We start from the raw sequence: 25,286 nt of genomic DNA on the forward strand, positions 1-25,286 counted from the left end.
CCTAATGCGATGGCTGGAACTGCTTCTCTTTGGTGAGGCGTGTGATAATGTTAGCTGGTATTGATGATGTTGCTACTCGCAACTGCTTTTCCAGGTTTGCTCCTAGATTTATTGAATTTCGAGTCCCGCCTGCGGTTGCCTTGGCAGGGCCAAACTAAATGATTTCGCGGGCCTCATATGGCCCGCGGGCCCGGACGTTCCCCACCCCTGCTCTAAACCATCGTCAAGCCACGATTGTTAACCCTTACTACAAACCCTGACGTGACTACAAACACGCCTCCTGGGCACACAAGACAGACGCGTGAATAAAGTAACAGACGAGCATAACGATGAAGATGCGGAGAGAGACATGTTGACGTGGGCAGACGGGTAGAATAACAGACATGGTATGGACATAGTACGGTTAAAGTACCCACTTTTCACCATATACACACCCCGAGATGCTTACCCACATATATAAACATACTAAAAGACAAAGATCCCCCATATAGCCTTAATAGACTCTTGGGGCAAGTGCTGTTAGCGAGCACCTATGAAGGCCGGCACGGCACACGAGGGGGTGAGTGGCCAACACCACACCCAGCTGCCTGTCTCCCGAGTGGTGATGTTTACACACCACGTACTCATTTGGGGCTAAGTCGACCTCGGAGAGGCCCAGGATCAGTTAAAATAATCGTCACTTGTTGGCCATAAGCGGGAATCGAACTCTTGTTGCTGGATTTGTAGCGCATCATGCTAACCGCGACACTGCTTCCCACTATAAATGAACCACACCTGCATAATTTCACATTTGCATTCTAACACATTCACTCGCAAACGATGACAGACGCACTCCTCGATACATTTAAACTATATCTTTTTTATTTTAGCAGGTAAGGCCGTCCCACAGCTATTGTAACTTTTTGAGACACGACCTGGCCACAACTGATAGCTCAACAAAGTGGCTTAATACTCTAAACCCATGTTTCTAAATGTGGAGGGGAAAACTGGAGGATCCAGATACAAATCCATCGGCTTAGGAGCGAACGCATGCCCTCCTGCGGCATCCCATTCACATAACCACTTGCTACCCGAACATGGACAAAGAACCCACCCCTCTTGCGGAGCCTCCATGTATGATCTAGGCAGCCGATGACAATTCATATGGTACACGGCCGAACCATTGTAGTAAACACGCGCTTATTGTTTTGGTTGCTTGCGTTTGGCCATTTCTTTGACAAGATTGTGGCCTAGCAGCCATGTGGGCAGACCCACGGAATCCCCCCCCACAACGCACATACGCATAGAGGAAGAGACCATGGGTGAGCTAAGACACAGGTTTATTTGTAAAAATAGGCAGACACACAAACACTGCACTGCACTGCTTGATTATTTGTAAAAAGTTAAAACCAACGCGATGGAAGGTGGCCGACTTGGCCATTCCTCCACCGTGGCTAAGGAAGGCGGCCCCCCCATCAGCCTGTATGGGTACAGCCGTTGGTAAACAACTTCTCTACACCGAACATGTTAGTGCCTTCTGCAGGAATCGCTTCGACCTACGACGTTAAATACGAGAGTGCTCTTCTTTTGCCGTAAAAAACGTCAGGCCTCTGGCTAATCTCGATGCCTTTTTCACTCGGTAATCGTGAGATTAGTTTCTGACAAGTTTCACAGCTGACGCAAACAAACCGACATTTAAAATTCGTAAATCGAGTAGGTGTTTTCCCCCTACATCTTAAATAACGACATACATGTTTTATGTTTTACAGTTAAGATTCAACACCAACAAGAGACTTGAAATGTCTGGATGCCAAACAGTGGCTTAAAAGAATAACTATTAATAACATCGTATTAATAACATGAACACAGTGTTAACGATTAGGTGCTTTATGACAGGAGCTGTTCCGTCACTACTTCCCCCTCGATAACCTCGTGACGAACGGTGGTCGTCGTTGAGCCCTTTCTAGCCGAACGAAAACAGATTTGGTTCAACAGATTTGACTTAATCCAATTGTGGCTCAAGAAAACGAGATTAAAATGATTACGTTCACAAAGATAATTTATAACCAGGCTAGGCATGTAACAATTCACACCACAGCTATTCGATGAATTGCCACGATTTGGAGTCGCGATTCAATTCAGAGATTTGTTTTGTCTGGTCTGCATTGTTTCTCATGTTTTCTGCCTCGTTTCTACAGGTTTTGTTTGTACCATTAACCTAAACTGCAAATTCCTTCATCAGATTCACATGTGCAATATTCGATGAATGTATCATAAGCCTAAGGATCGATTTTAACTGACGAATTCATGCATCGATACTCGGTTATGACCCACATGCGGTGGTGATGATGAGTGTTGATGTTCCTTCAATTAATCGTTTAATATAAATAAGTTCACGATACACGAATCGCGTGCGTAGGAATTAATATTTTTCAATTTGTGTACGTTCTATGTACTGGGTTCAGGTCGCCTCTGCAGCCACTGGAGATGCGATCATTCAATGCAAAGTTTTAATTAGATGATGGATTTTTAAAACAAATCGCGACCCTTAATCGGGACATCTTCGTGGGGAAAATTATTACGCTCTTAGTGTTTTAAACGTTCCGTGCAAAACAATTGCGTTCAAACCCGATTCATATGCTCTCGTGTACAAAGGGTTATTGAAGGGTGACGACCCCCAAACTCCGTTCCCAATGGCTCAGTGACCCTACGCGCCCTCTAACCCCTACACTGACCTCGCCCCAGCTAGACTTGCCGGTACAAACTGCATCGCCACCTTCACCGTCACTGCTGCAGCCTCACATGGAGACTGTATCCATGACGACTGTATCCATGACAACGGTATCAGTGGGGACTCCCTCGTTGGCGACGGGTAAGCTCTTAAGTACCGAGTCGTCGCCTAGGATGGTGCAGAGCTCGGCGAGGCGGCGCTGCATGGACGGCACGCCGGCCAGCTGTGCCTCGAGACGCTGCTTCTCGTCACTGAGAGAGACGCGCGCTGCCGAGTCCAGCTGCTCGAACATCCAGCCGCCCTCGCCGTCGAACTGCAGCAGGTGCGTGTGGTACTTCCTGCATGCATGACGCGTGCATGCATGACGCGTGCACGGATGACGCGTGCACGCACGCGAGCCAGCGTTAGTTTTGCCGCGTCAAATTACTGGCGAAAATATTCGTGAAGCGATGGCTGTACAAATCCCAAGCCTGGTCGTTCATGGTTAGGCTGCCATATCGAGCATTTATTTTCTCAACCTTTCGCCACCCACTACAGTGGGCATATTCAGGAGTTGAAATGAGGAATCCCAGCCCATATTAAGTAAAACAACTAATTTGATGGGGTTTTTTTTTGCGTGCGCCCGATTGAGTAGTGGGTGGCTGAAACCTAGATATTAATCCTGGTTATGTAAAAGAGTTGATCAGAGAGCAGGGACACAGCTATCCAGTGTGTAAGTGGTGCAAATTAACGATTGCCCATGGGCCCGAGGGGCCAGATGCCAGGCTATAAAGGGGGTGGGCAAATGAACCAGGGGGGGTCGACGCATTTAATATCTTGCACCAGCAGAGCCCATGCCGACCACGCTACTCCACTGCCAGAGACAGGTGATGGGAGAGAAATAGCAAAGGACAGGTCTTAGCCACGTGGCAACGCCACTGCCCGCTTCGATCTTTCGCCGGCGGCGTTTCACATATTCGCCAGCCTACTGAAGCTGTCCCAATGGCTCATTCACCAACCTCGACAACAGCATAGAAACACTGCTGATACACTCCCCACACATACGAAAGAGTCTTAACAATAGAATGACAGCTAGTTGATAAGGGCCAGGAGGGGACAGCCTCACCAGAGAGACGGCCTGTGGGTGATGGAGAGCAGAGAGATGCCTCCGTCCTTGGCTGCCTGGAAAATCTTTCCCTCGACGTCAATGCTCACGGCGCTCGTGCACTCATCCAGCAGTGCGTACTTGGGCCTGGAATGCACGCACAGGCACGTACACATCCATAAACATACATTGGGAGACTTGGAGAATACTGGGGCATGTGCTGTTCGTGACCACCTGTTTTATGACCAGTACGACACACGAGAAGTTGTAAGCAGCACCATTCTCTGCCGCATTTGTCTCCCGAGTGCTCATGTTTACACACCGCATCAAGTACTTGGCCTAGGGGAGGCCCAGGAGAGACTCAGATACCATTTCCCATTCACAATATACCATGGCCAGGTATTTAACTCGTGTTGCCAACTTTATAGTGCTATGCGTACACACGCGCACACACCGACATGAATGTAGCCAAGACAAAGTAATACACACAAGCAGGTTGTGGGCTGGTGCAACAAAATCCATTGTTCTCCGATTGTATTATTCCCCTATGTCTATGCTGCCTAGCCCAGGGCCAGATTAAGGTTCTTGTATTCCCTAGGCACTTTTGTTTCGTCGGCCTTTAGTGATAACTTTCTAAAGTCGCTGCTGCTGCTGCTGCCCCATGTTACTACGACCACCGCGGATTTCGTCCAGCCGCTGGAGAGATCTCGTTACTGCTGATACGTTCAATATTTAGTCTGTGCCCTCATTCGATCGGAGTGTGCTGTGTGCCGCAGATAAGCAGATTTAATTAGAAATTATTGAGGAAAAAAACAAGGTAAGCCTCAAAATATTCCAAAGCGAAAATGTCGGGACGACAGAGGTTTGTTCCTTTCACCTGAAGAAGGCCACTTGTGTTGTGGCCGAAACGTCGTGAGAATTTTATTGTTTTATTTTATTATTTTATTCTCATTCTACGTGACTTTACCGAAAGAACCAAAGAAGACGAATCCTTGCAGTCACGAAAGCTTTAAATCGAAAGTCTTCAACAAATGTTTAACTATGATTATCATTTCTAGATTTAAAGCTTTCGTGACTGCAAGGATCCATACTCTTTGGTTCTATTGGGTAAAGTCACGTAGGTAAAAATGAAGGCCGCTTGTGTTGTGGCCGAAATGTCGTGATTTTTTTTTTTACCTACGTGACTTTACCCAATAGAACCAAAGAGTATGATTATCATATCGGATGATGCTGCTTTAAAAGGATGCCATTCACTTTCATCGATAACAAATTCAAGGTTCTGACAGGACAACCGCACAGTGAGTGCCATGTTGCTTTACTTTCGTTTAAGCTGAAAATTTTGTTTGACTTATTTTAGGTGGCACTTGCCTCACAATGGGTCAACGACTTGTTACCACTGCAAAGAAATTGAAACGAGCAGCCAACACATTAAGTGGCAAAAATTGTTGTAAAAATAAATATTTTATTATTTTCTAAAATACATTGTCAAATATACTGCATAGAAAAATAAATTGCCATATTCCCCCCAGTTTACCTTATATATTATCATTTCAAAAGTGGCAGGGACTAGGGCTACTTAGCTACTATTTTAGGATAAATTAGAAAAACATTTAATGCCTTAGCCCTTAGGGCGAAACTGAATAGAATTCTAGTATCATTGCATTTATTCATTTCCTAGTCTCTGCCTTATACTCCTGTTTGGTCTAGCTGCTCAGATATTTATTTATTGGCTTCTTGCTTTGTGTATTTCTTATTTCAAATCATTTACTCATATGTTATTTCTTACATTGAAATTTAACAATATGCCAATGCATTGGTTGCTGCATATCCAGCAGATCGTGAAAAATCATTTACTGATAAAATTCTGTTGTTCCTGCATTTGTATGCAGAGAAAAAAACGTGCCAGATATGATCAAAGCCCAAATATCTGACAGGCTGATCAGCAGCTTTCCGAATGTTTACATTGCTCTAAAGATGCATCTTCCCATCTATGGAATGAATTGTGAAGGGGAGCGTTGTTTTTCTTAGCGAAAGCTGATAAAAAAAACGGTCTCTGATCAACCATAGGACAATAATGCCGCCTTGTCTTCCCTTGCTTGTGCTCTCTATTGAGAATGAGATTGTGCGAAAAACACCTTTTGAAGATGTGAAGATGTTATTGCTAATTTTGCAATTAAAATATCTCGAAAAGTTCATCTCGGGTGTTAATTTCTCTCACCTTCTGAAAAAATATATTCACATTGACACGAATCTGCCTCTTTATATATGTACACTGTGCTTGCATCTAAATATATTTAGTAAAGAAGATATCTTGGTTACATTTTCTTATCATACAAACAAAAAAGTCACGTTTTTTCGTAGATCCTAGGCACAGTGCCTACTGTGTTTTTTTGTATGTTGATAAAAAATGTAACCAAGATATCTTGAATAAATATATTGTGCCTATTGGATAATACGGCCCTGGCCTAGCCATACCAACCCACAATGAAGCGTGGTTAAGTAACCCCCAAGACCTACACCTGGCATGGGGAGGCCTTCATCCAGCAGTGGATTCACAAAGCGCTTTGCATGTACAAGCAAGCACTATGATGACATTACTTTCACTTAATTAAGTGATAATTAACACCCAATTAAACACCAACACTTCTCCTGAGCCCTCTGGGAGGGAACTCGACGGAGCTATTACGATGTCCACTGTGTTAACGATGAACGTCGTCAAGGTTTGTTTGTGTCACTTCGCCCCCCCCCCCCCTACTGTGTGCCCCAGTGCTCCCCTTCATGTCGCCCCCAGTGTCCACAGTGTGTGCCCCACCGATGGTAGAACATTCGAGCCATGCCCATGCGCTGCTTCTCGCCTCCGGACAGCACATCCTTCCAGTCGCTCTTCGCATCCCAGCCTGTGCCGACACACACAGGTCAGAGTTGTGATGATATGCGCACACACACACACTCAAGCACATAGTGTTCTCATAGTAATTAACACTGCCATTTTCCATGCAGCCTTTTAAACAGACTGTTGGAGAAATTGCTGTTACGTGCGCACACACACAGGTCCGAGTTCTCACGATACACGGACAATGGCAACAGGCAGCATTCGCCACGAAGTAGCTGTCATGTCACCAAAGTGCTTGTGCGAGGCTAGGTATACTTTGATGCCACGTGAAGTGTCAAAGGCTCGCTGACAGTAGGTCACATGAGACTCGGGTGTTATAAGATGACTAACAAAGTTGACTGGCAGATGCACCACCTGTGCCAATTTGCTGCGTTTTAGCTGTCCTGGCGGTCCACTCATTGTTGTGAGCAACGCTCCTCTGCATTCCACTGCTGTTCGAGGGCCCAATGCCTCCATCTACGCAGCAGCATCCTTCATGAGCCTCTTTCACAGAGACACTACTGGTACCAGCCATTGGCAAGTGCATTCAGCTCCACATCCTCCTGTACCGAATCAGCCCATCTCTTTTCCTGCCTGTGCCACGTCCATTTAGCCCCCCTCTTATCTGGCAAAATATAGTCTGCTTGGGCATGCGATGGGTGGACATGCAGGCTACATGACTAAGCTGACACGACCTTGCCTGCTGGAGGAGCTCTCTGATGGGACTGTGTCCAGATCTTTAAAGGATCTGTAAACTCCACACACAATCCAGCCTGGTTAAAAACTCAGGATGCATCATAGGCAGGTCAGCCTGGATGTTGAAAACCGGCACAGATATTTCTCCAGGGGGGTCCACGTTTCGCAAGCATAGAGAAGGGAGGGCATAACTGTGGCCGAGAATACTTGGAGCTTCGTATGGAACAACAGGCCAGGTTTCTTCCATACAACGTTTATGCATAATAATATTAGCCTAAGTCCTCACGATACACAGTAACACACACAGGTCACAGTGCTCATGATATACACACACCCTGAGTTATCATAGTTAGAAACATGCAAACACACACATACAAAGTTATCGTAATACAAACACAGATCAGAGCTGTCAGTACGAAAGACAAAGATCCCCTGTATAGCCATGCAGATTGTTGTGGAAAGCATGTCTTTAGGTCAGAAAAAAACTTTTCATATTACACGTGCTCACAGATACAAGTTCTCATTATATACACAAACACACAAACAAACACACATGTATGAATACTCATTATACAAAGATAGATGCCCCATGTAGCCATTTAAACAGGCTGTTGGGGAAATGGCTGTTAGCGAGCACCTATTAAGGCTGGCATGGCGCACAGAGGGGTGGTGTGGCCAATACCAAGCCTAGCTACCTTTGTCTCTCCAATGCTGAAAAACAAAGACCCCCCACCCCAGACAGCCTTAACAGACTGCTGGGGTGAGAGCTGGGAGCGAGCGCCTACAAAGCACAAGACAAAGATCCCCCGTATAGCATTAACATACTGTGGGGGCAAGTGCTGTTAGCGAACACCTTTGAAGGCTGGCACGATACAACGAGAGGGTGGGTAGCCAGGACCACGCCCGGACCACCTTTGTCTCCCCAGTGGTGATGTTTACACACCACACCAAGGTACTCATCTGAGGCCGAGTCGACCTAGGGAAGGCCCCGGACCAGTTCAAATAATCGTCGCTGGTGTTGGTCGTGAGCTGGAATTGAACCAGATTCATAGCGCAACGCGCGAACCGGTATAACACCGCTCCGCATATACATACACATACATACACACTATGAAGCACACACAACACAATACGCACATGCTAAATTTGACTTGCGGACTTACGCCCCAATAGCTCACGCAGTTACACGTGTCGAAGCACAACAACCTTCAGTGCCACCACTGATAACAACACGAGTTTCACTGTGAACTTTGTGCAGCTCCAATGCACAATCGCGAAGTTCACTGCCAGTGCCTGGCGTTTAGTGAACCTGGCGAGCGGCGCAGTCACACGAGGGGTCATGTGCGCCGCCGCCAACTGTATCTGTAGAGTAACTCAGCGCGAATTGCAAGCGGAGGGGTCACTCACAGTTCCCGGGACAGGCTGCAGTGCAGCAGTTCGAGAGGGGAATGCTAGCCAGCGAGCCAGATAGCAGGAATTGTGGGAACGTATCCGAGTGGTGGGATGTTCGCTTGGTGTAATGGTTAGTGGTTAGTACACTGACTTGTAATACAGAGACCGGTTGGATCTCCCAGCATGCCAGTTTAAACAACGGTGTAAGTTTCCAAAATGTAGCCTCCATGCCCCTCTCGACCCCGCCTCTGTCCACCCAGCTGTATAAACGAGTATGCCGCTGTTAGCTGAGTAGCAGGCCGGGTGTGGTGGGGTAAAGTGTGGGTACTCCAACCTCTTCCAAAATGACTAGAATGTGGAACAGTAGACCAAGTAGCCCCAAGAGATGCTCTCTCGTGCTACAAACATTACTCTCAAATTAAAAGTAGGTTGGAAAGTGCTGCCGTCTACTGTGTCGACCAGAGGTCACTGGAAGGGATCTCACAGATGGCTCTAGGATATCCACTTCTGGGGGTCGCTGTATAACATAACGGATTGCATTACTGTGGCGGTGAGAGCTCGGAACAGATTATTCATCCCGTGGTGTGACGCTCACCGCCCTCGCGGCGTATGACGTGGTTGAGGTTCACGATGTCCATGATGGCCTCGAGCGTGGTGTCCGTGTAGCCCTTGCGCTGCATGTCAGCCGGCTGGTCCGGGTAGATCACCTGGTCGCGCAGCGTGCCGATCGACATGTACGGCCTGCACAGCACACACGCCCACCCAGCATGCGTGCGATAGAGTTTATGCGTGTAACCAGGGGAAAGTTCCAGAGACCGAGATAGGAGCCTCATGTGCAAGAGTGACCTGTGTCACCAAAATGACAAAAGCCCAAACGAATAAGAGTACAGCAATGAAACAAATATAAATCAGAACTGTGTCAAATGAGAGATCGAAAATATTGTGCAGAGAGCAATGTAAAAAAAATACATTCCCTGATGTGCAAGTCTGCTCGGGCAGATTACTTGTAGACTGATAATTGTGCTATCATCGCACTCGCGTGATCTAATTCACAGTAGACAGCATCGTAGCAAAATCCATCGTTGTACTGTACTTTCGATGCTCCCCGTCTAAGTGCCCTGTATATTGTTTAAACAGTTGAGCACGGTCTTGAAAACAAAAAAGTGAACACATTTCTAGGATTGAGGAAGGCTCCAAAAGCTCGGCTCAAGAGATTATGGGAGAGAATTTCAACGTGCAGCAGTACGAGCGAAGAACCGGAAAGAGAAGTGAGGTGATCTGGTTGAACACCGTGTGGATGAGATGAAAGAGTCAGTCTGGTAGACCAATCCCTCAACATGCGTGGGAGAATCAATGAGAACAAGGGTGCATGTAAATCTAAGCATTTCAATAAAAGTCATTGGGCCTCTATTTTAAGTCTATGAGCCTCGAAGCGAGTATGTGGGTAATGTCAAAGCTCAAGACTTAATTTTTAAATCTGCCTTTGGCCGAATGCATTTTCTCTATGAAAGAAATATCACCACCGTTTCTGTTAAACATCTTGAGACGCGGTCGCATTTGGAGGGTGCGTTAACGCACGTTCGTATTGTACATCTGGCCTATTATGTCGACCACACAGGGACGGCACCTTGACGCGCACACGTTCTGAATAGTCACGTGCGCGAGCGCACGAGCGTGCGCCAAACGGCCTGCAGTGAGCCCCGCACCGCTGTGGGATGTAGAAGAGGTAGTGCGGTGCCGGCTTGTAGAGGCTTCCGTGGTAGACGGGCCAGAGTCCGCTGAGGATACGGAAAAGGGAGCTCTTGCCGCAGCCGTTGGGACCGGTGATGAGCAGGTGCATGCCCTGCTCCACCTGCTCAAGGGAACAATGAGGGTCATCGCTGCGGTGGGTAATAACTGTAATAACACCACAAGTCGCCTGCTTCACAAACAAGAGTAGGACGTTGTGTGTGCCGGCTTCAGGGTCAATATTTGCAAAATCCTAAAATTACCCGCAAATTACTCAGTTGGGATTATGCACACGGCAGCAGCAATCATTGCGCCCTACTGGAAGATGAAGGCCCTAGGTCACTCTTGCAAATGAGACTCATCCTGGGCTCTTCAATTCTCACCTAGTTACGCAAGATAAACTTGAACAGTAGCATGTGGGCCCTATAGAGGACTGGTGTGGTGGCCTAAACCATGGCCGAGCTGACCCACGCCGAACGCGTGATGCACACCAACAAGCCCTACCGAACACATGCGTAACCCACACCAACCACACGAACAAAATACAAAGATCCCCCGTATAAACTTAACAGACTGTTGGGGCAAGTGCTATTAGCGAGCACCCATGAAGGCGGGCACGGCACACCAGTGAGTGGGTGGCCAACACCACGCCCTGCCGCCTTTGTCTCCGTAGTGACGATGTTTACGACACCGCACCAGGCACTCATTTAAGGCCGAGTCGACCTAGGGGAGATCCAGGACCAGTTCAGATCATCGTCACTGGTGTTGGCTGTGAGCAGGAATTGAACCCGGGTCGCCAGTTTCGTAGCGAAGCGCGCTAACCGCTACACTACGCGTAACCCACATCAACCACACTAACAACGCATACATACATACACACACACATCCTATCATACCTCCAAACACCCAAATGCTCTAAAATACATCCCTAATGGACACTAACGCACGCCGACACGCACCTAATACATGCCTAATGCACCACCAGACATACAGTGAGGGAAAAAAGTATTTGATCCCCTGCTGATTTTGTACATTTGCCCACTGACGAAATGATCAGTGTATAATTTTAATGGTAGGTTTATTTGAACAGTGAGAGACAGAATAACAACAACAAAATCCAGAAAAACGCATGTCAAAAATTTTATAAATTGATTTGCATTTTAATGAGGGAAATAAGTATTTGACCCCCTCTCAATCAGAAAGATTTCTGGCTCCCAGGTGTCATTTATACAGGTAGCAAGCTGAGATTAGGAGCACTCCCTTTAAGAGTGTGCTCCTAATCTCAGCTTGTTACCTGTATAAAAGACACCTGTCCACAGAAGCAATCAATCAATCAGATTCCAAACTCTCCACCTTGGCCAAGACCAAAGAGCTCTCCAAGGATGTCAGGGACAAGATTGTAGACCTACACAAGGCTGGAATGGGCTACAAGACCATTGCAAAGCAGCTTGGTGAGAAGGTGACAACAGTTGGTGCGATTATTCGCAAATGGAAGAAACACAAAAGAACTGTCAATCTCCCTCGGCCTGGGGCTCCATGCAATGATCATGAGAACGATGAGGAATCAGCCCAGAACTACACGGGAGGATCTTGTCAATGATCAAGGCAGCTGGGACCATAGTCACCAAGAAAACAATTGGTAACACACTACGCCGTGAAGGACTGAAATCCTGCAGCGCCTGCAAGGTCCCCCTGCTCAAGAAAGCACATATACATGCCCGTCTGAAGTTTGCCAATGAACATCTGAATGATTCAGAGGACAACTGGGTGAAAGTGTTGTGGTCAGATGAGACCAAAATGGAGCTCTTTGGCATCAACTCAACTCGCCGTGTTTGGAGGCGGAGGAATGCTGCCTATGACCCCAAGAACACCATCCCCACCGTCAAACATGGAGGTGGAAACATTATGCTTTGGGGGTGTTTTCTGCTAAGGGGACAGGGCAACTTCACCGCATCAAAGGGACGATGGACGGGGCCATGTACCGTCAAATCTTGGGTGAGAACCTCCTTCCCTCAGCCAGGGCATTGAAAATGGGTTGTGGATGGGTATTCCAGCATGACAATGACCCAAAACACACGGGCCAAGGCAACAAAGGAGTGGCTCAAGAAGAAGCACATTAAGGTCCTGGAGTGGCCTAGACCTTAATCTCCAGACCTTAATCCCATGAAAAATCTGTGGAGGGAGCTGAAGGTTCGAGTTGCCAAACGTCAGCCTCGAAACCTTAATGACTTGGAGAAGATCTGCAAAGAGGAGTGGGACAAAATCCCTCCTGAGATGTGTGCAAACCTGGTGGCCAACTACAAGAAACGTCTGACCTCTGTGATTGTTAACAAGGGTTTTGCCACTAAGTCATGTTTGCAGAGGGGTCAAATACTTATTTCCCTCATTAAAATGCAAATCAATTTATAACATTTTTGACATGCGTTTTTCTGGATTTTTTTGTTGTTATTCTGTCTCTTACTGTTCAAATAAACCTACCATTAAAATAATAGACTGATCATTTCTTTGTCAGTGGGCAAACATACAAAATCAGCAGGGGATCAAATAATTTTTTCCCTCACTGTACGAGTACACATCTACAATACACAGTATAAGCCAACATGCACCTAATGTATGCCAACACGTCCCGAACCCCAGCACACCCAAAACAATGCAGGGTAATCCATCCACACACATTCCTACCATGATTTAACCCCAACCCCTCATAATTTTCTGTTCCTTCAGTCAAGCTCATTATCAAGGATGGGGCCAAATAAATTAACCTGAACCACCCCCCTGTCCCCCAACCCATGCCAGTACACTCTAGGATGATCCGCTGTGCGACTCAAATCTGTACAGAGCGTGTTATCTAGGCTACAAACTTTGCCCTTGGGGGAGTAGTGATGTTCCTGGGTTTGAGCTCCATGCTGCACTATATAATGTGGAACCTGGCCAACAGATAAGGGGTCAAGGGTAAAAGATAAGCAGTGGCAAAGGGCACCTTCAGAAAAAAGGGCTGGCAGAGTTGGCCGGGTGAGTCCAGTGGCCTGGGGAGCTAATTTCGTGTCTAAGCCACGAAGCCGGCACCACCGAGAACCCGGGTTCAAGTCCAGGTTTCAGATGCTCGTGCACAGCACTTGCGACGTTCTTCACCAATAAAATTGTGACGAGCAAGATGGCAGTTTCTAACTTGAAGGCAACAATGCGCATTCTCCCAGTCTGCCAACTGAGTTTGTTCAACCTGGAACCAATGCAAAATTCGAGACCCTGGCACCAACGTCAGTGGCTGAGGTGTCAATGTTCATTCCACGGCTGCCAAATAAAAACATCGCCACTCGACTATATCAACACGTCGATTCTCAAATCATGCTCGGACGTGATTGATTGTCCACCAGGAATATATTTTGTTCAGCAAGGGCTGTTTCCCAAACCGGTTAAAATGGCACAGGTAACACCGCTCCTGAAAGAAGTTGGCTTCAATCAGTGAAACCGCAAACTATCGCCCACTTTCAAATCTGAGTACGATTGAAAATGTCAGAGCGCCTTTGTCTCAAACAGTTACTTCCCCACGTTGCTCCGAAGGGCAGATTATCTGGTTTCCTATCACATGAAGGAAAACTGTCATTATTTGTTGAAAGGTCCCCCCCCCACACACCAAGGATGCCCTGGGGCTCGTAGATGCTGCCCTGGGGCTCGTAGATGCTGCCCTGGGGCTCGTAGATGCTGCCCTGGGGCTCGTAGATGCTGCCCTGGGGCTCGTAGATGCTGCCCTGGGGCTTGTAGATGCTGCCCTGGGGCTCGTAGATGCTGCCCTGGGGCTCGTAGATGCTGCCCTGGGGCTCGTAGATGCTGCCCTGGGGCTCGTAGATGCTGCCCTGGGGCTCGTAGATGCTGCCCTGGGGCTCGTAGATGCTGCCCTGGCTGCTCCGGATGCCCCTAGGGCTTGTTGTCGTTTCCATTGTTGGTGCTGGGCCCTAGTTCCTTGGTCCCAGGCTACTCCGCAGTGTCGCTCTCTCTCCTGCCCTGACCCCACCCCCACCACTATCCCTTATCCCATTCATACCAAATACAGTTATTCATATTCTAGTATCATGAGCCATGAGATGTGGGGTAATTTATGTTCGGCCAAATCAATGTAAATTGTTGTTGTGCCAACTGCGTTTGTGACCCCGTGCTCGCGCGCGCATCCACTCACGCGCAGGTTGAGGCTGGCCACGACCACGTCCCCGCTGGGAGTGACGATGGGGACATCCTCGCACACGATGCCGTGGTCCACATCCACCACCCGGCCTGCGCAACGCACGTGTAAATACGCACACACGCAGCCAACACACGCGCATGCAAACACGCAAATGTTATCGATAACGGCACAAATAATATTGCTTTTTAAGTTAAACAGAACCCCGTTGTTGTGTCCTACGTTTCACCAGGACATTAAATTTAAAAAAATGATTTATGTTTTACAGACATGGTGCTCTCGCAAATAACATGTGACAACCCAGCAGCGTTCGTTTAACAGGCCTGACTCGCCTGATATGATCAAAGAGGTCGAAACGAATCCAGAGTTTGTGTGAACAATGCTACACGAGTATATTGGTCTGGAAAGCCAATAGGCCGCTGGACTAAAACATATTTCACTTCTATGTAGATAACCCAGCTCTCACACCACCCCCCTCCCCCTCCACACGCAGACCCGGGCAGGCGAGCCAGGCAGAGTCACGCACCCCGGATCTCCAGGGGTCCTTCGATGCGCACGCCGTGCTGCATGGTATAGGGGGCCGCCCCCCCCTGCAGCGTCGCCTGACCCTGGGTGCCGCCGCGCCGGTATACGCCCCTCTGCACGTCCTCGAACACGGCGAACAGGGCGTACACGCGCGCCGTGTACCCGGCCAGCTCCGTCACCTGCATGCGCCCGAGTGGGAGAGAATCGTGAGACTCGCTACGACTTTTGCGTTGGTTTCTGCGATCGTGTCGGATATCTATCTGACGTGTTTTCAGGCTGTAATCAACTAGTTTCAACGCAATCAATCAACTGGTGTCAACAGGAACCTGTATAATACCCCCACTAAGGGCTGTATGTATGGATCTCCTAAGGAGAAATGATTTCTGTGCCCAGCAGGTAGCTACCAAAATTACGTGCTGGACAAGCTGCATAACTCAATTAAGTCACAGTCGTTTGAAACAATCAAGGTGACAGGCGAATAACAGTTACTCTTTAAAAGTGTGATTCTTCGCCGAGTGTGATTAGAACACCGAGTTATTTTTCCAAGAATCTCAGTTTGAGATGATATTTCATGCACCCATTTTTTTTACTTCATTATTTATTTAGTTTTTCTTATCCCCAGCATCACTACGGCTATCCAGTGGTTCTCCCCTCCCCATACCCCCAAGCCCCTCCTTTGGGCAACAGAGCGGAGTGCACCTCCTTGTAGGACGACATGATCCTCTCGATGGCGTCGGCGGCCGAGCTGAGCAGGTTGCGCGCGGTGGTGAAGGCCTCCGTGCGCTCGCTCACCAGCTCGTCGTTGCTCAGGGCCTGTGCCTTCTGCTTCACCTCATCAGAGTCTGCACGACACACATAACCGCATCAGCCTGCGGACGTGGCCAACGCTTTACGGGTGCCACGGTGGCTAGATAGTAATTACCTCGCCTGGTATACAGGAGGTCGTGGGTTAGATCCCGACCCTGATGCCTGCTGTATATTTAGAGTTTGCGTGTCTCTCTCCCCGTGGTCGTGTGGAGTTTTCTCCGGGTCCTCTGGTTTTTCTCTCCAGATTGCAAAAAATGCCTTTAGAGTATTTGGCTGCTATAAATGTTCACATGATAAGCCACTTCGTTGAGCTATTATATTATTTGTGACCAGGTCGCTTCTGAAAAAAAGCTGTATAGCTCAGTGGGCCTCACCTGGTAAAAGAAAACGTTTTAGTTGACTTCAAATGGCGGACCAATTTACTTGACTCAGGGTGGGGGTGAGGGGGGCAGGGGGGGAAGGGGGGATATGAGGTGCGATGGGGGCCCAATGCGATGTCACTTATGTCAAGTAGGAATATATTGGTGTATTCTGCAGGGAGGAGCTGTAGCCGAGGGGACAGGCCATGAGAAAACTTAATGTATCTGTGTGGAGGAACTGCAACCGAGGGGACAGGACACAAAGGCTTAGTTTAGGTTTAACTGCGTCGAGGAGGTGTACTGTGCGCTGCAAGAACCTTCCACACACGTGCTAAGAATGTATTGTGTGCGTGCGTGCACTAGTCTGCATGTGCGTACCGGAGTCTGCGTAGCCCCGTGCGGTGATGATAGGCACGGCCACCATCACCAGCCCGCTGGCGCTCCAAACGTACTTCATGAGGAACTGCTCCAACATCACGTACCACAGCCGCTTCTGGTAGATGAGTGCCATCTGCTGCACCAACGACTTGTAGCTGGCCTCTAGCAGGGACAGCTCCACCTGAGGATGGAGCAGGTGATGGGTTTGTGCAGTTGTTCATTAAGGAGGCTTAGGTCCATAATGCTGGCAGAAAGTATAACATCTAAATAGCTGAACCAGTCCTCCAATCTCTCCGTTGTTTCCCGATCCAATCTCAGCTCAAGACCGCCTGTCCCCTTTCACCTCGCTCTACTCCCCTCCAAGCACTCTTGTTCCTCTCCCCTATCTCATTATAATTCATCTGCATGTGCTATCTGCTTCAGTTGGCGTGGTCCTTCCCCAATTTAACCCATTGACTTATCAGAGTTAAAGCAATTTGCTGCTCAAATCAGCATTGAGGCAATGCTCATTGACAGTTTATAGCCCTGAGCCAGTGGTGTCAAGTCCACATTTCTATGGAAGGGGTGAATCTCTGCAAAGCACAACCACTGTTGAATTCCCCAAAAAGTGGCATTAAGTTTATCGACCGCGGAGGGACGATAGCCCGAGTCAACCCCCGGCCAAGATGTGAACTCGGCAACCATCCGAGTGCGAGTCGCTCGCTCTACAGCTGAGCTCGCCGGGTAACACCGACTGTGCGTGCGTGCGTGCGTGTCAGTGAGTGTAAACCAGGATTGAGCACGGGTATGCACGGCACCTTGTGTCCGTCGTAGAAGGCGATCTCCTCGGCGTTGGCGATGAGGCGCGAGTGCATGTGTCGTAGGTAACCCTTCCTGTTCGCCTCCTCGGCCACCAGCTTGCCGAAGCGCGGCGAGCACGCCCGGAGTATGCGCGCCGTCACGTACACCACCATGCCCGCCAGCAAGCCTGGCAGGCGCGAGCTGGCTCCCTTGCACACGGACAACAAAGATCCCCCGTGTAGCCTCCGTAGACTGTTTTATGTATGTATGGTGAACCTCTGGCCAACTGCACTTGTTAGGGCATGTGCTGTTGGCGACACCTATGAAGATGATGTGGCCAGCACCACAATCGGCCACCTTTATCTCCCCAGTGCTGATGTTTATACATGGCACCAGGTACTACAACACACAAGCGCGCGCGCTCTCGGGCCCTTTACGTTCAACAGCTTGGCCCCGTGCGCTCCACTGTTTGCGTGGTTCTGCCCAGCTGCTTGCATCACCTTGGACTGCGCGGAGCGGATGAGCGTGTAGGACGTGAGCAGCACGTCCAGGAAGGGCTTTGTGAGGTTGGAGTAGAGGTGAGCCACCGACTGGGCAAACATCATGATGTCCTCCGTCAGGGACTGGTCCGGGTTGGCAAGACGCCCGTCCATGTTGCTCACACGGTAGTAAGTCTGCTGCTTGAAGTACAGGCTGCGTGATAGCACGCCCATACACACACACACACGTGTACATCGCTCGCGTTACTCCTGTATGTAGCTGAATGGTAGACGGCTAACAATTCACCGCCTCTCTCATGATTCCAAGAATAATGGTTGAGGTAATGATTTGATCCAAGAATATTCCTTTATCACGTTTTTACGATCCTGTTTGTGTTGTTTCCTTTTTCCATCTTGTTTTAATCGTTTTTACGTAAAAACAAATATTTATATGGTCATGAATGTAATACCTTCAGTAAATCCAAGGATCACGAGAACCAACTATTTACATGTGTATCACATACCGTGAGCGTAAGAATCAAGTCTAACTGAAGAATCTGTTCATTATCTGCCAGAATTATGATGATGGTGATTAAAATGAGACGAGTGGTCGCAGTGGGCAGGCTTCTGGTTTCAATAATGGGTGTTCACCGTACCTATAGCATTTATGTGTGCGAGTACCTATATCATGCCGTGTGAGACACACCTATGTCCATGCTGTGTGTGTGTACCTATAGGCATGCTGCACCAGGCGGGTGCGGAAGGCCAACGCCAGGTGGCATTCCAGGTAGCGAATGGCGCTGTTGACGAACGTGGCCGGGATGGCGATGAGGAGCCACTTGCTGAGCGCGAGCACAAAGGATCGCGCGTCTGTCCGCACGATCGTTCGGACGATCTTCCCGTCCAGCATCGCCACGTAGATGGACAGAAACGTCCTGTAGGTCGCCGTCGGGCACAGGTGGAGGGTGTTAATCATCGTCATCATCATCATCATCGTCATAACCGTTATCAACACCAACAGACATATTCTACTCACTGCTGTCGCCAAATCCAATTGCTTTATGATATGACCATCTGTCTAGCTCCTGCACATGAGCTAATTTGATTACTCCATCTCACACATAATCCATCATCATTTATTATTTATACCATGCCTCCCACGCAGGACGAATAATACAGCAAATTCACATGTATATACTCTACCATCAGTGGCCATGATCACTCCACTGCTGGATGAAGGCATCCCCAAACAGTCTCTCACGATCCCACAGTGTAAATATTGTATGTATGTACGTTGAACTTCTTTCGCACCATACGTAGCCAACTGTGCTGATCGGAGGAGCGGGGAAAGGGCAACAAACTAAACACAAAAAGCAGTTCTAAATAAATTAGTTTTCCATGTTCTCAAGAATATTTCGATGTTCTTCATCATCCGGCACCTGCACAACACGAGCTGATGTCATCGCTTCAGCTCCACGGTGGACTTTCCCTGGGGCACCTTCTCTCCTTCAGCTGCCACTCTGTCATTAGTTTCCATCACCGGCCATTGTCCCTTTTCGCCATGACCCGTCCTGCCCAAGCCTATGTGCTGTCTTAATGTCTCTAACTTGCACGTTTCTCTGATCCATATGTTCTCCTTTCTGTCTCTCAGTGTAATTCCAAGCTTGTCCTTAATTGTCAGTCGGTCTTATCAAGGCTGTCTAGGGTTAGGGCTATTAATAGACAGCCTTCATGGCTCCTATTTGTTGATTTTGCCACAGGAAACAGACAGTAATTAAAGTTATGCAATACATGAACCACACCTACGCCAACGTTTATACCCTTCCACCTTATGATGGAAGATAAAGGCCATATTCACCAGAGAAAGCTACTTTGCAAATTAGCTGTAATTCGCCCAATCTCATCAGATCTCGGAAGCGAAGCACAGTTACGCCTGCATGGCTAGGGTGGGTGACCTCTGTGTATAATACAGGCTGCTCTGTTCCCGTGTCTATGCTCCCTGCCTTTGCCAACCTAAGCTGACCAGCGTGGTGAATTATGGCCAAACATCTTCCCACGATCCACACGGCATGGAGAGGCGCTCATCCAGCAGTGGATTGACAAAAAAAAGGGACTTCACGTTCACACGTACAAACTGCTCTAGCGTTATAAATGATCCTGCAACAAAGGCAACTCTATTCCAGATTTCGGTCCCCAGAATTAATCTGCTCGGAGCTCCTTCCCTCCCATCGTGAACAGAGGATGTAACATTAAGTAGACCCGCTGACCGCAATGCACTCCCGATGGGTTCAGGACTCTGTACCATATGGCGGCAATCCTGTAGGAAAAGCTATTCACTGCGGTGCCCTCTTACGAGCGGTAGAGCTACCACGAGAGGACAACTGGACTCCAACCGGAGCACAGAAAAAAAGTGGCTACGTAGTCATTCCATTCCCTACTGAGTATCTGTTGACCTTTACAATGAGGCTACTCCAACTCTCCGTGATTTTGAGCTCTGCAATATTACTGGAATGGCATCCTTCCGATTGCCATTAACCACACCATACTTCATCCCTCGCACTGCTCAACTTTGGAATTTCCTCCTTTTGGTCTCGTTTCCCTAGCTCTTATCGTAACCTTGCTCAATTCAAGGAACGTTTTAACTCTTATCTTGTGAAACGTTCATGGTGCTGTATGTTGCCAGCTGCTTGATGTTTTGGGCGCTTTGGACCTGTGCTTATAAACTGTGATTTACAAAAAATAAAAAGTCGATATTATCTGTCCACTTTAGAAATTATGGTTATGGAGCTACAAAGTGACAAAACAGTCACTGCCAGCCAAACTCTGGTCAGCCGCCATACAGGTGCTGAGGAACTCCCGACGCATTTGCTGAGCACAGGTCCAAATGCACAAAATGTCAAGCGGCCAGCAACAAACTGGACCGTCAAAGTTGGCATAGATAAGAATGTAACGCGTTTATTGAATTCAACAGAGTTATGGACAGAGAAAATACACAATGGGAGGGAATTTCAGAGAATCCCAAAGTTGAGCAGCACGAGAGAAGAAATAAAAGAAAAAATCCGTAACTCCTGCAGTGTGGTGACTGAATGAGGTGAATCAGTGGGTGGGTGGGTGAGTGAGTGTTGTTGTGACCTGCAGTATTGTGTATGGATACAGTATGATGGGACGAAACAGTCTGATAGACCGAGTCCTCATCTTCAGTGCGGGAATCAAGAGGTGAAGTTCACGGGAACAGTAACCATGATGGTAGATATGTTATTCAGAAGCCTGCTACTTGCAGTGTGTTACTGCAACGGACTGCAACGGACTTGACCACCTGGATGTAACATTATAGTGGTTTCTCTGCATCTACATAACCAAACGAAAGAAGACTGCAACGGAGAGCGGTGGCGCGTGCAAGCGTGTGCGCGTGCCTGGAGATCAGCATGATGGAGTGCAGGCTGAGTAGACCCAACTCGCGACTCAGCAGCCGCGGAAAGAGCACGCGCAGCAGCTGCCTCAGCTGCAGGAAGAACTCGCGGTTGACGGCGGGCGAGCGCTGGCCCGTGACCGCCTCGCTCTCGTCTTGCGAGCCGTCGCCCTTTGACCCCGCGGACAGGGCTGATCCAGGGCTCACCGCCCGGCCTACACGCACACGGACGAGAGGTGAAGGAGTGGGCCTTGCAAGCGCTTCCTCGTGCCACTGCTGGAAGAAGGCCTCCACTGGATAGAGCTACAGAGAGCCCCACTCAAGTCAACGTCAAAAGAGATTTCCTGCTCAAATGAGGATGGATGCGGTGCTCATCTCCTGTTTACAGCTTGAAGCCAGTTTTATAAATTCCACATTTCTATGGTTGGGGTGAGGTCTCTATGTAGAATAACCCCTTTTGAATTCCCCACGAGATGGTACTCGTTTTATCGACCCTATACTGATGATGGGCTCAGTCAGCTCCAAACCTGGAACTGAACTCGCAACTTTCATATTGCGAGCTGCCCGCTCTACCGCAGAGCCACCTGGCAAGAGGCCATCTAGAGAGTATTTTAGCCTGTTGTTCTTCCATGCTGACTATATTCGTTGGAAGAGGTGGGAGTATCCACACTTTATCACACCTCATGCAACTTGCTTATCAAATGTGGTTAAAGGTCGCGGTCTGAGCTTGGCTGTGTTCGCTCCAGCGGTCCTCCAGACAGTCTCGTCCCTTCACCTGATGAAGGCCGCTTGTGTTGTGGCCGAAACGTCGTGAGAATTTTATTGTGTTATTTTTTATCAATTTATTATTTTATTCTCATTCTACGTGACTTTACCGAAAGAACCAAAGAAGGTGGTGTAACCATTTATACTGCTGGGTGAACAAGGTGGGGCGATTTAAGAAACTTGTCAGTTGTATCAACTGCCACACCAGGAGATCGAATTGGTGACTTGTGTATTGCAAGTCCGGTGCGATCACACATTAAATTTCAGCAAACATCCCACGTTAGAGAGTCCTTTTTTTAAATCGGCCGAGTCAGGCGGCTGGGAGGTTCGCCAGCTGCGACGTGGCAGGGAGCACTGTGTGTGCCTCTGAAAGGGAATGCATATTGCGTGGCTTTAACAGAACAATGACCGTTCTGTTCACACACAGCTTCGTGCAGTCTCAACTCAGGCACCCCCGAGGATGTCAATCCACGCACGCCCGGTGTCGCCACAAGCCTCGAAGTGCACCACCAAACACACCTAGAGTGTTACTAAGCACGCCTAGCTTATTACACCACACACACCTTGAGTGACACACCATATGTACTACCATCACACCACGCACATCCACATGCGTCACACCATACACACATACACAGGTGTATTATCCACACCACACACACCCACTGGCAGGAAACGCATCAGCTGGGTCTGTCCCAGTCACCGACCCAGAAAATATTTACGCCCCTGGCACACCATATCCAGCATAACGCCGTGGTTTTGGATACTAGTCACGTGCCACCTACTGTACTTCAATCTACCGCGGAAAATATTTCGTGAGAAATTTATTTCTCACCACAGGCAGGTGTACCTACACCACAAATCCACATGTCACACTACACACGTGACGCGTGTGCGTCACACCACACACACCCCCACAAGTGTACCCATACTGCAGTGACCACAGTGTCATCTCTCACCCACTGACACTAAGATCCTGACTGAAACTGCTCCCCAGCTTCACAGCGCTTGCCAAACATTGTAATGGGACCCACCTCAGCCATGCTGACAGCAGTACCGCCACGGTGGGGGATCGTTAACCCATCCGTACGAGTGGTATATTGCCTACGTAATGGATATCCAGTAACATACACGTATGGAAATCTGTAAACAAGCGCTTAAGAAACAGGGTAGGTGGATCATACAGAGATATGTGACACTACCGCCACACTCGCTGGGTTGTGAGCCAATGGAAAGTGCAGCAAGTAGGGTTCACAGACCAATCTGCCGCTGATCTTGGACGCGTAATCATCAGTAACGCGTGATCATCAGTAACGCGTAATCATCAGTAACGCGTAATCATCAGTAACGCGTGATCATCAGTAACGCGTAATCATCAGTAACGCGTGATCATCAGTAACGCGTGATCATCAGTAACGCGTGATCATCAGTAACGCGTGATCATCAGTAACGCGTGATCATCAGTAACGCGTGATCATCAGTAACGCGTAATCATCAGTAACGCGTAATCATCAGTAACGCGTAATCATCAGTAACGCGTGATCAACAGTAACGCGTGATCATCAGTAACGCGTGATCATCAGTAACGCGTGATCATCAGTAACGCGTGATCATCAGTAACGCGTAATCATCAGTAACGCGTAATCATCAGTAACGCGTAATCATCAGTAACGCGTAATCATCAGTAACGCGTAATCATCAGTAACGCGTGATCATCAGTAACGCGTGACAGATTCGCCGTTGGCACTTGGGATTCCTCCCAACACGTGCAAAGGAAAGTTTGGCAAATATCTCAATTAAAAAATATCTCACTCAGGATTCTCTGGGTGAATAAATGGCAGTATAATTGGTCGCAAACTACAGCATTGTAATTCCTATTATTGGTATATTGTCTTTGTTAGTGGTTTATAACGATAACAATTGACTTGACTTTGTCAATCCACTGCTGGATGAATCAATTACAGTATCATTGTTAGCATACTATTGTTATTACGATTATTTATATATTATCATTGTTAAGTGCCTTATAACGAAAACAATTGACTTGACTTTGTCAATCCACTGCTGGATGAATAAATGACAGTATCGTTGTTAACATACTATTGTTATTCCTATTATTTATATATTATAATTGTTAAGTGCTTTATAACGAAAACATTGACTTGACTTTCTCAATCCACTGCTGGATGAAGGCCTTTTCCCCACTTCCCACGGCCGGACATCGAATGCAAGTCGCTGGCTTCCTTGTTGCAAGTGCCTCTCTAACCACCGCGGCAGCCACCGCTCACCCGATATTAAATAACAAGGTCATTATATATGTGTGTGTGTGTGCGGTGGTGGGGTATATTTAACGTTAGTGTCGTCGAAGTATATTGCCGTCCGAGTTAGTATTGTAGATGCGGTACGAGTATATTGTTGTCGTTGTTGTTGTTCAACAGGAACACGCGGATTCGTGAACATACGCAGCTTCTTAAATGCATGATTCATTCCGACTGCGGCTAAGGAACGAGACTCGACCACCATCGCCGAGTGACAGCCAAAGGGGGAATGGAGCCCCGTCACAGGCGATGGATCGATGATTACATCGGCTCGTGCGTTAGGTCCTGAGCGGACTATCGCATCGCAGCAATCGTTAAAAGCCGGTCACGGCAAACCAGCCGTGGAATAGCCGATGATTAATATTATTATTCGAAATATTTTCGCGTGAGGAGCCGGCATGCGGTGGATCACCAACCCGCTTCGTCTGCCCCCACCACCGGTGCTGAACCGGCTCCGGCGACTTCCATCGTCCGCTCACCTTCATCGTCATCCGTGCCCACGTCTCCTTCCTTGCGTCTCTCTCCGTGCTCGTGTCTGCCCTTGTCGGCGCCTCTGCGGGCCCTGAGCACGGCGCGGACGGTCGGGTAGAGGAGGAGGAGGCCGGCGGCACCGGCCACAACGCCGGCCCGACCGGCCGTGCCGGCCCGCTCCCAGTGATGTGCCGCCCGCAGCATTCCCGCCATCCCTAGTTCTCTCCTCACAGCATCGCGGCCAAAGACAGCACCAGGACGACGACGGCGACAGCAGCAGGAGGAGGAGGTGGTGGTGGTGTTGGTAACTGGTGGTGAAAGAGGAGGAGGAGACGT

General features: G+C 48.4%; 1 protein-coding gene across 1 annotated transcript; it reads right to left on the reverse strand.

Annotated features, from left to right (window-relative positions):
• Positions 1 to 1,302: 1,302 nt before the first annotated feature.
• LOC116949288 (ATP-binding cassette sub-family D member 1) lies at positions 1,303 to 25,286 on the reverse strand. Its single transcript, XM_076072116.1, has 14 exons — positions 24,959 to 25,286; positions 21,407 to 21,611; positions 18,719 to 18,928; positions 18,009 to 18,201; positions 17,526 to 17,717; positions 16,729 to 16,909; positions 15,884 to 16,026; positions 15,186 to 15,363; positions 14,657 to 14,751; positions 10,461 to 10,606; positions 9,350 to 9,495; positions 6,607 to 6,691; positions 3,816 to 3,941; positions 1,303 to 3,048 (listed from the first exon to the last, which is right to left on the reverse strand). The coding sequence occupies exons 1-14, from the start codon at positions 25,161 to 25,163 to the stop codon at positions 2,778 to 2,780; spliced, it is 2,376 nt and encodes a 791-aa protein (XP_075928231.1). The 5' UTR covers positions 25,164 to 25,286; the 3' UTR covers positions 1,303 to 2,777.

The sequence above is a fragment of the Petromyzon marinus genome, chromosome 36 (genome assembly GCF_048934315.1).
Source record: "Petromyzon marinus isolate PM22_M1 ecotype Great Lakes invasive population chromosome 36, UKy_Petmar_22M1.pri1.0, whole genome shotgun sequence".
Taxonomy (NCBI): domain Eukaryota; kingdom Metazoa; phylum Chordata; class Hyperoartia; order Petromyzontiformes; family Petromyzontidae; genus Petromyzon; species Petromyzon marinus.